Source organism: Rhinoderma darwinii, chromosome 12 (genome assembly GCF_050947455.1).
Source record: "Rhinoderma darwinii isolate aRhiDar2 chromosome 12, aRhiDar2.hap1, whole genome shotgun sequence".
Classification (NCBI taxonomy): domain Eukaryota; kingdom Metazoa; phylum Chordata; class Amphibia; order Anura; family Rhinodermatidae; genus Rhinoderma; species Rhinoderma darwinii.
The window spans coordinates 22,454,933-22,466,474 of record NC_134698.1 but is presented as its reverse complement, the minus strand read 5'-3'; the positions used below and the strand labels follow the sequence as shown (position 1 = coordinate 22,466,474).

General features: G+C 43.2%; 1 protein-coding gene across 1 annotated transcript; it reads left to right on the top strand.

The window, feature by feature from the left end:
* Nucleotides 1-889: 889 nt before the first annotated feature.
* LOC142664424 (protein kinase C delta type-like) lies at nucleotides 890-11,143 on the top strand. The gene is made up of 4 exons (XM_075843491.1): nucleotides 890-1,135; nucleotides 8,414-8,664; nucleotides 9,021-9,083; nucleotides 9,251-11,143. Exons 1-4 carry the CDS (start codon nucleotides 890-892, stop codon nucleotides 9,903-9,905), a joined length of 1,215 nt encoding a protein of 404 aa, XP_075699606.1. The 3' UTR covers nucleotides 9,906-11,143.
* The last annotated feature ends 399 nt before the right edge of the window (nucleotides 11,144-11,542 follow it).

Below are 11,542 nucleotides of genomic sequence, written 5' to 3'. Positions count from 1 at the left end.
GGTCCCAGAGGTGGGATTGACACCTATCAGGCATTTATGCTACACACTGTGGATATGCCATATATGTTTAAGATGGGAATATCCCTCTAAGTGATGTTATCATTTCCACTTTTTGATGATAAATACAGAGCGCAGTTGCAGTGTGGTTGTTTGATTTGTTTTGTTGTCATAGGAGACTATTGAAGATGTAGGGAGAGGAATCCTATACAGATGGTAGTATGGATGGTTGTGTGTAGGTGTAACGGCCAGGGCCGCTATTACAATTTTCTGGGCCCCATTCAGTGAAATGGTTATTACCCCTCTCACCCCGATACTCTATATATCTAGGAGAGCACGCTTGGTTCACATTATCATTGTGCTTAAGGGGCATTCTTGCCAGTATAAACAGTGAAAACTAGATAGTGCCCCCATTAGGAATACAAGAGTTACTTCTGTTAGGAGAGGGATGAGCGGTGTCTATACAGCGAATCTTATCTCAGTATAATCGGTGCATTCTGCTATCTGCACATATCGATTATACATTTACAGAGACGTAAGTAGTAAAAACCCATGAACATGTATTATACAACTATTATTTACAGTTTCTGATGAGCTATGGGCACCACTGCCAGCCCTAATACACCAGACTCTTTATTTGCCCCCATTCCCATCTACTAATTATACAGAACTTGAAGAACCCGCCATGAAATTCCCTCTCATTCCCCTGGACACAAGACTGTCCCCCTTGATGCCCACATCAGATATGGCAGATCAGTGCCAGGCAGGTGCCACCTGAGGATTCCATGACCTCTGACATCATGTGACCTGCACACGACCAACTGACGTTTACTTTCAACTGTCGACGGCAGCGATTAGACGGAGGTCTACAGTTTGGAAGAGATTTGCGAAAATGACGTCCACTGGACACAGCGAGAAGAAGAAGAGAGGAGACGAGAAGAGGAAGAGGGAAGAGGAGAACGTCGCAGGATTTAAGAAGAGCAGTAAGAAGAGGAGAGGAGACCAGGACAGAGGATTGGAGGATGAGGAGCCAAGTTCTGGGAGCAGCCAAGACTCTGGAACATCCAGCCCCTATGCCAGGCTTAACATCAGCCGCTTCACCATCCACCAGGTCCTGGGTAGGGGCAGCTTTGGCAAAGTGAGTATTACAACTCCTTATTTAATTTTAAAGGGACAGTAAACCTATTTTTTGTTTTATCTGCATCTATTGTTTTCTGTTATCAGCCATTTAACCCCTTAGTGACTAAGACTGTTTTGGCCTAAGGACCAGACCATTTTTTTCAAATCTGACATGTATCACTTGAAGTGGTAATAACTTTGAAATGCTTTTATTTGTTCAAGCGATTCTGAGATTGTTTTCTCATGACAAATTGGACTTTAACCAGTTCAGGACCGCGCTATTTTGAGCCTTCAGAACCAGACACCGTTTAACCCTTTTTAGCACGTGTTAGGCTATGACTTTTTTATTTGTTGGGCTAACAAAGTGATTTTTGAGATGTTTTTTTCCGTAGACAATGCAGGTTTCTTTTTTTATCGTTTTTATATACATCCTTTTTGCTATTTTTGAATTTTTATTCTTAAAGTTTGAAAATAATAGACCTTTTATTTGTGATCGTCATTGTCTACCGTAAATTTTAATATATTACATGTTTATATTAGGGCAATTGGGTCAGCGCTAGCGTTACAACAATGATTGGCGGGGGGAACGTTTTTTTTGGGGGTTGGTATTTTATGTGCATTTATTATTAATTTTTTTTCCACTTTACTTTACTTTTATTTTTTTATTACTATGGTCTGTCCCTCAAAGGTCAAAAAAGACCTTTGGGGAACTTTACATATTTTTTTTCTTTCTTTTACACCATGCTTTTCCACTGGAGCTGCACAGCAGCCCCAGTTACAGAGGAAATCAGCCCTCTCATAGTGACGATTGTCACTAATAGGGCTGTGCTGGGTCTAGTTAGACCGAGCAGCAGTCTGCCACTAGCAGCACCCGGCGATCATGTGACCAGTCACATGATCACCGGGAGGAATAGAGACAGCGGCGCGGCCGCTGCCTCTATTCCTATACACAGCGTTCATTGAGCGCTGTCTACAAGTGATCAGAGAAGACAGCGAAAGCTGCTTCTATCCTCTCCTCAGTGTCCCCGACAGTCACTGACAGCCGGAGACTCGAAATTCAGCTGCCCGATCGCTCAGGCAGCAAGTTAAAACCCGAGCCGTAAAAAGTCTATGGCGCGAGTTTTAAGGACCCTGACCGCTGGCCGTAAAAACACACCCAGCGTCGGGAACCAGTTAAGATAGTGGTGAAATTTGGTCGACACATTCAGTGTTTATTTATGAAAAACACCAAAATGTTAAGAAAAATTTCAAATATTTGCATTTTCTTAAATTTAAATGCATCTGCTTGTAAGAAAGATAGTAATACCACACAAAATAGCTACTATTTCACATTTGCCATATGTCCACTTTATGTTTGCATCGTTTTTTGCACGTCCTTTTATTTTTCTAGGACATTACAAGGCTTAGAATTTTAGCAGCAACTTCTCACATTTCCAAGAAAATTTCAAAAGCCTTATTTTGGGGACCGGTTCCGTTCTGAACTGTTTTTTAGGGCCTTATATACTATAAACACGCTATAAATCATCCCATTTTAAAAACTGAACCCCTCAAATTATTCAAAACAGCAGTTAGACCGTTCCTGAACCCTTTAGGCGTTTCACAAGAATTAAAGCAAATTAAAGGTGAAATTTACAAATGTCATTTTTTTTTTTTTGCAGAAAATCTGTTTTAATCCATTTTTTCTGTAACACAGAAGATTTTACCAGAGAAACGCAACTCAATATTTATTGCCCATATTTTTCAGCTTTTAGAAATATCCAAAATTTGGCCCTAGCGTGCTACTGGACGGAAGCACAGGCCTCAGAAGCAAAGGAGCACCTAGTGGATATTGGGGTCTTATTTTTATTAGAATATATTTTAGGCACCATGTCAGATTTAAAGAGGTCTTGTGGGACCAAAACAAAGCAAACTCCCCAAAAAGGACAACATTTGGCAAACTACACCCCTCAAGGAATTTATAAAGAGGTATAGTGAGGATTTTGACCCTACAGGTATTTTGCTGAATTTAGTGTAATTAGGCTGTGAAAATGAAAATCTACGTTTTTTTCTAATAAAATGTTGTTTTAGCTCAGATTTTTTCAGTTTTACAATAGATAAAGGAGAAAAGGAAACACAAAATTTGTAAAGCAAACTCTTCTGAGTACGGCAATACCCCATATGTGGTAATAAACTGCTGTTTGGACCCACGGCAGGGCTCAGGAGGGAAGGAGTGCCATTTGGCTTTTGGAGCTCAAATTTTGCTTGATTGTTTTTCAGGTGCCATGTTTCATTTGCAAAGCCTATGAGAGGGCAAAACAATGGAAACCCCCAAAAGTGACTCCATTTGGGAAACTACACACCTCAAGGAATATATCTAGGAGTATAGTGAGCATTTAGACACCACAGGTCTTTTGCAGAATTTATTGGAATTGGGCCGTGAAAATGAAAATCTACATTTTGTTCCATTAAATTGTAGAATGTTTTTATTTTTGCAAGGGATAATGGAGAAAAAGCACCCCAACATTTGTAAAGCAATTTCTCCCGATTACGGAAATACCCCACATGTGGTCATAAACTGCTGTTTGGATACACGGCAGGGCTCAGAATGGCAGGAGCGCTATTTGGCATGCAGATTTTACAGTATTGGTTTTTGGCCACCATGTCACATATGCAAAACCCCTGAGGTACCAGAGTACAGTGGAAGCCCCAAGAAGTGACCCCATTTTGGAAACTGCACCCCTCAAGGCATTTATCATTTGCCTGGACAAGACAGGGCTCAGAAGGGAAGAGCAACATGCGCATTTGAGGTCTATTTTGGTGATTTTCACAGCATTGGCCAACACTTGCAGGGCCCTGAAGTCAAATAGTAAAACAAACCCCCAAGTAGTGACCCCCCCCATATTGGAAACTACACCCCTTATGGCATTTTAAGGTATGTAGTGAGCATTTTGACCCCACAGGTGATTCTACATTAGAAATTAGTGCCCAGCGGATGGTCCAAAGTGAAAATTGCAATTTTCCACTGATATGCCAATTTAGTGCACAATATGTTGTGCCCAGTTTGTGCCACTGAAGACAAATATCTCATAAACTGTTAAGCCAGTTCTCCCGGGTATGACAATACCATATATGTGGACGTAAACTGCTGTTTGGGCACGCTGTACGGTTTAGAAGGGAGGGAGCGCCATTTGGCTCTCGGAGCACAGATTTTGCTTGGCAGTTGTTCTGTTTGGGGTTTTACTGGTATTTCGGTGTATAATGTGGGGGCATATGTAAGCTGTGCGGTGTACATCAGGGCATAATAAGAGGGTATAATAATGGGGTAAATAAACAATTCATAGATGTGTGGCCGGTGTCGCACTGATAAATGGTGCCCAATCTTATCCGCTTTTGGAACAATGCATATTTTTCATCGCCATTTTCTGAGAGACAGAACATTTTTATTTTTTCACCACCGGAGCTGTGTGAGGGCTAATTTATTGCGGGACAATATGTCGTTTTCATTAGGACCATTTTGGGGTACACATTTTTTTTAATCACTTTTTATTCCATTTTTTGGCAAGCAATGTGACCAAAAACCAGCAATTCTGATAATGTTTTTTTGTTTGTTTTTTTACAGTGTTTACCGTGCGCTATAAATGACATTTTACTTTATTCTGCGGGTGGATATATTTAGGGCATGCCCACACGTGGCGGATTTCCTCCGCAACTGTCCGCATCAATGCTGCACAGAATCTGCGTTGCAGATTCTGCAGCGGATCTGCCCAAAATGTGCAGTAAATTGATGCGGACTAGCTGCTGCGGACTGCGGTAAAAGTGCTTCCCTTCTCTGTATCAGTGCAGGATAGAGAGAAGGGACAGCACTTTCCCTAGTGAAAGTAAACAAATTTCATACTTACCGGCCGTTGTCTTGGTGACGCGTTCCTCTTTCGGCATCCAGCCCGACCTCCCTGGATGACGCGGCAGTCCATGTGACCGCTGCAGCCTGTGATTGGCTGCAGCCGTCACTTAGACTGAAACGTCATCCTGGGAAGCTGGACTGGAGACAGAAGCAGGGAGTTCTCGGTAAGTATGAACTTCTATTTTTTGACAGGTTGCTGTATATTGGGATCGGTAGTCACTGTCCCGGGTGCAGAAACAGTTACTGCCGATCGCTTAACTCTTTCAGCACCCTGGACAGTGACTATTTACTGACGTCTCCTAGCAACGCTCCCGTAATTACGGGAGCCCCATTGACTTCCTCAGTCTGGCTTTAGACCTAGAAATACATAGGTCCAGCCAGAATGAAGAAATGTCATGTCAAAAAAGCAAGACGCATCCGCAGCACACATAACATGTGCATGACAGCTGCGGACTTCATTGCGGAATTTAGAATCTCCATTGAAGTCAATGGAGAAATTCCGCCATGAGTCCGCAACCAGTCCGTCACAACTCCGCAACAGCCCTAGCATGCTGCGAACACCAAATTCCGCTCCGCAGCCTATGTATGCTCCGCAGCGGAATTTTACGCATCGTCTAAACGAACACTGCTAAATAAAAGTGGAAGTCAATGGACAAACGGCTCCGCTGCGGATTAACGCTGCGGAGTGTCCGCTGCGGAATTCAAGAGGAATTCCGCCACGTGTGGCTTTGCCCTTACGGTGATACCATATGTATATAGTTTTTTTTATGTTTTGCAGCGTTTGCACAAAAAAATCCCTTTTTTGAACATAATTTATTTTTTGTTTCACCATATTCTGAGAGCCATAACTTTTTTATTTTTGCATTGACAAGGCTGTGTAATGGCTTGTTTTTCTGCGGGACGGGTTGTAGTTTTTATTGGTACCATTTTGGGGTACATGCGACTTTTTGATCACTTTTTATTCTATACTTTAGAAGGGCTTTAACCAAAAAAATAGTGTTTGTTATTTATTTTTTTGTGGTGTTCACCGTGCGGGAAAAATAACATTATGGTTTTATAGTTTGGGTTGTTACGAACGCGGTGATACCAAATATGTGTACTTTCTTAACGCTTTCATTTTGTTTCCTATAATAAAGTACTTATTATAGGAAAAAAGGCAGTTTTTAATTTTTTAACTTAGAACTTTAATTTTTACACTTTAGCTGAACTTTTTTTATTTTTATGTTTTCTTGTCCCACTAGGGGACTTGAAGACCTGCACCTCTCATCTTTATTCTAATACATTGCACTACCCTTCTAATGCAATGCATTAGAGCTGTCAGCTATTCACTGACAGCAAGCCTATTAGGAATCGGAATCCGTGCAACCACATCGCAGCGATGCCAATCTCCTGCAAACCACTAAGATGCCGCGATTGCTTTTGATCGCGGCATCTAAGGGGTTAATGGCAGGGTACAGAGGTAGCTCCGTTCCCGGCCGTTACAGCAGGATGGCAGCTGTAATATACAGCTGACACCCTTCGACTCATTATGCAGGCTCAGCTTCAGAGCCCGCCGCCATCTTTTATCTGCAGCCAGAAGCCTTTTAAGCCCCGTACTTGACAGACAAAGTGGCATTGTTAGGCCTCCTGTTGCTAACAGCCGATCGGCTAGTGTGGCTACCCGGCTCTTTTAGCCCGGTAACCATGCTGCAATACTGTGATTGGTCAGTCACTACTGACTGACAAATCACAGTGATCGCTGGCGGCGCCGCGCTGCGATTGTTCCCCTGACGAGTGACTGTGACTATCGGCTGTCTGTGACTGCCGATGTCACTGTTCTGTCACCATGTCTTTGGACATGGTGACAGAATAGCACCATGACGTAACTGTACTTCATGGTGCCTTAATGCAGGGCAAACTATGACATAAAGTTGCGTTAAGGGGTTAATATTGTGCAGATGGTTATTGTATGTTCTTCTATGGAATTCATAATCAGACATCCAGAATATGTCCTGCCCAGTGACCACTGCTTTATGTCATATATCTCATCTGTTCCTCTTATCATCACATTTAGGTCTAGTGCTGCTATAAAGGGGTATTCCGATTCATTGCTGATCTCAAAGTTCACAGCTGTGGGGGAGGGGGCATTATTTATTTCCATGTCCTGGCCCATTTAACCCCTTAATGACCGCCGATACGCCTTTTTACGGCGGTCATTAGTGGGCTTTATTCTAGAGCGCCGCTATTCTACTGCGCTGCTGTAGAATAAAGTAAACAGAGCAGGGAGTGTCAAATCTCCCTGCTCTCAGCTGCCAGAGGTAGCTGAGGGCTGGGGGCGTCCCTGCTCTGCCGGGTGAGATCGATATTAGTATCGATCTCACCCGTTTAACCCTTCAGATGCGGTGCACAATAGCGAGCACCGCATCTGAGTGGTTTTGGAGAGAGGGAGGGAGCTCCCTCTCATCTCACTGACACCCGGCGATAAAATCGCCGAGTGTCTGTGTCTTCTATGGCAGCCGGGGGTCTAATAAAGACCCCCAGGTCTGCCTGCAGCGAATGCCTGCTAGATCATGCCGCAGGCATGACCTAGCAGATGCCTGTCCGATTTAAACGGACAGGCAGTAATACACTGCAATACAAAAGTATTGCAGTGTATTATAATAGCGATCGGAGGATAGTGAAGTCCCCTAGTGGGACTAGTAAAAAAGTTTAATAAAGTTAATTTAAAAAAAAAGTGAAACAAAAAAAAATGAAAAACCCACTTTTTCCCCTTACAAAATGCTTTACTATTAAAAAAAAATACAATAAAGCAAAAACGTTACACATATTTGGTATCGCCGCGTCCGTAACGACCCCGACTATAAAGCTGTTACATTATTTAACCCGCACTGTGAACGCCGTAAAAAATAAAATAAAAAACAATGGAAAAATTGCTGTTTTCTGTTAATCCTGACTTAAAAAAAATGTGATAAAAAGTGATCAAAAAGTCGCATCTACTCTCAAATGGTACCAATAAAAACTGCAAGTCGTCCCGCAAAAAACAAGACCTTATACAGCTATGCCGACGCAAAAATAAAAAAGATACAGCTCTTCGAATGTGACAATGTAAAAATGTAAAAAATGGCTTGGACATTAGGGCCCAGAATGCCAGCAGGGGGAAGGGGTTAAGATGCTAAAAGGAAACAATACATACAGTGACCTCTATGTCCACATTACACATTACAGTATCTGTATGGATCCCAACCCAACCAAGTCAAAGACCTATCTAGTGCTTGTCCTTAAGACCTCTCCATAGAACATCCAACAGCGGACACTGCATTATGCCGGGAGCTCAGCTTTATTCAGCTGTAGGGTCCTGGGTATTACCCGAATGACGGCCTCTCAGTCCACCCCTGTTCCTTCTTCTTCTCATGAGGATTGTCCACTTGTTTTCCTCAGGTGGTGCTGGCATCAGTCCCCGGCCGAAACACCTATATGGCCGTAAAGATGATCACCAAACGGGACAATACAGAAGTAATCATGAGAGAGAGGCGGATACTCCTGGCGGCCCGAGACTGCCCATTTCTATGCCACCTCTATGCCGCACAACAGTCTCGGGAGAGCGCATGCTTTATCACGGAGTATCTGTCCGGTGGCAGCCTGGAGGCTTCGATCAGGATGTGCGGCTGCTTGGACACCGGCAGCGTAAGGTTAGTAAATAACTAATCAGGAGTCTAAGAGGAATATATCAAAAAGACAACAGAGGCGGTGGGATAACAGTTATGGTCAGGGGTGTAGTCAGGGGAGAGCTGGTGGGCACAAGCCACTCAGCCTTGGCTAAGGGATTTAGATAAAGGGCTAGGACAGAAAACTGAATCTCTTTCTCGGGTGAGGAAAACATAGCTAGGAGGTCAGATGAAGGACAATGCAGAGAATAGAGAGAATACAGGCTGCCATAAACAGCACCTCTTCTCTGCCACAGACCCCACAGAATCACACATGATATTAGGGAATTGATGAATGAATATTTGATGACATTGAGACTACAATCTGTTTTTCCCATCAGATTCTACACAGCAGAGATTGTGTGTGGCCTCCAGTTCCTCCATGGACACAACATCGTCCACCGGTAAGCAGAACTTTTCTCTTTTTTTTGTCTTCTTTACATGCTAGAAATAATGCACCCAGCTTTCCTAGAGTCCTGAATGGCTATTCTGTTTAGTCTTGCAGTGACCCATCACACTCCTCCTGTATCACTGGGCAGATTTCTCATTCTCTTGTCTCATTTCTTTGCAGAGATCTAAAGCCTAATAACATCATGCTGGATGCAGCTGGCCACATCCGAATCATCGACCTGGGGCTCGCCCAAGATGGCGTCACCGCCTCCAATAACATCCGTGGAGTGACGGGAACATTTTATTACATGGCCCCTGAGGTGCTTCTTAGGAAGAGATATGGCCCAGCAGTTGATTGGTGGAGCCTGGGGATTGTGGTGTCCAGGATGTCAACAGGACGCTTCCCCTTTAACAACGGCCCAGACCGGCAAACGGCTTACAAAGCCATCACCACCAAAAAGCCCATATTTCCATCTTGGCTTAACACTGACGTAAAACATCTCGTCAAAAAACTGCTGCATAAGAATCCTAAGAAGCGCCTCGGTGTGTGCGGGAACATCAGAGCGCATCCATGCTTTTCCACCATCGGCTGGGAGGAACTGGAGGAGAGGAGAGCACGGCCGCCATTCACACCATTTGAGCCAGTTCTGGAGAATCACCATCTGCAGTGGCCGGAGAGTAAAAAATCTCTTCACCCCTTGGCCGGATTCAGCTATATGTCACCAAGCTGGACCGGGTTAGATCCTCCTCCTCTGGAGATAACACTCATCAGATGTTTTTCTTACCTTCTGTTCCTCCTCATTGTCCGTGTCTTCTGCCTCTGTCTCTTCCAATGACTTTGTCTCTGCTACTTCTTAAATTGATGAGATCCACTGCCCAGAACTTCATGCCTCCTGACCCGCACCTCAAATCTCTGCTGCTGTATGTCGCCTCGGCTGCCCTAGAACATCATCTCTCTCCGTACCATCTACATGCTGCACCTTTGCCATCTTGTTGCTACCCCAGTTGCTTGACTTGGCATCCTCCAATCCCGGGCTGGCATCTGACATCACTCCGGCCTGAAGATCCTCTTCACCCCCAGGAGCGGCCTGTGCTTAGATTCCATCTGTAGAGTTCAGGAACAATAGCCGCATCTTGCAGTCCTGACGATCCTGAGTAGCGGCAAATGTACCTGAGCGGCTATTATCCCTGAACTTACCCCAGCACAGGCCAGGTAAGTAATACACACATCACACATTACACCCACATCACCCACACTTCATAATAAGTACAGACACCCACACTACATGATAAGTATAGACACCCACACTACATTAGAAGTATAGACACTAGCACTACATTATAAGTATAGGCACCCACACTACATGATAAGTATAGGCACCCACACTACATGATAAGTATAGACACCCACACTACATTAGAAGTATAGACACTAGCACTACATTATAAGTATAGGCACCCACACTACATGATAAGTATAGACACCCGCACGTAGACACATAGTAGAGACACTAGCACTATATTATAAGTATAGGCACCCGCACGTAGACACATATTATAGATAGATGAGATATCAGCCTTTGATCCTGGGATTATTCTGATCGCCATATTTGGGGTCAGGAAGGAATTTTCCCCCCTTAATATGAGGACAATTGGCTCATTCCTCACAGGGGGTTTTCGCCTTTCTCTGGATCAACACGGCCTTAATTAGGTTTAGGATGATAGATTAATAAGTAGCTACACTTATAATATAATATAAATAAAGAAAAATAATGAAAAAAAGTAAAAAAATTTAAGTTTACCCCCATATTACACATATTACACATCAGCCTTTGATCCTGGGATTATTCTGATCGCCATATTTGGGGTCAGGAAGGAATTTTCCCCCTTATATGAGAATTGGCCCATTCATCACAGGGGTTTTCGCCTTCCTCTGGATCAACACGGCCTTAAATTTACATATATATTTAAAATAATTGACACATACATATACATATTACTTAATAATTATATTTAAAAAAATCCTAATAATAAAATATACCCCCCTCTTATCTATAAATAAAATCTTCCTTTTACCCCCTACATCTTTGTGCTTGTTTTTATTCTCATTGGACGTCTATGTAGTAAATGTTGTATAGGCCCCAATGTCTGATTCTCCAGGTTTAAGCCATTTAAAAGGTATATGTCAGATATAAAACCAAATTTGGTGTGAACAGAGCTTTACAGGGGTTGTCGGCCTTTTACAACCTCCATTTTGTTAGAGGGATCTTGTAATTTGTGGGGAAACCCAATGCAAGTGTTAAAATGTCCTACTGCGCCTCTAAAGGTGGAATGAAGCATTACACAGGTCCAACTAAAATCACAATGTAATACATGGACGTGTCGGATCCTCCTGAACAGGAGATACTGTTTGTAGCCCTTCTCTATTCTGGCTAGTCGATGAGCGTCCTGAACGGAAAACACCTTTCTATTA

Excerpts from the sequence above, each read along its gene's own strand:
- LOC142664424 (XM_075843491.1), top strand. The coding sequence starts at position 890 with ATGACGTCCACTGGACACAGCGAGAAGAAGAAGAGAGGAGACGAGAAG. Across the intron at positions 8,665-9,020 it reads TTGGACACCGGCAGCGTAAG|ATTCTACACAGCAGAGATTG; the intron begins GTTAGTAAATAA and ends TTTTCCCATCAG. Across the intron at positions 9,084-9,250 it reads GGACACAACATCGTCCACCG|AGATCTAAAGCCTAATAACA; the intron begins GTAAGCAGAACT and ends ATTTCTTTGCAG.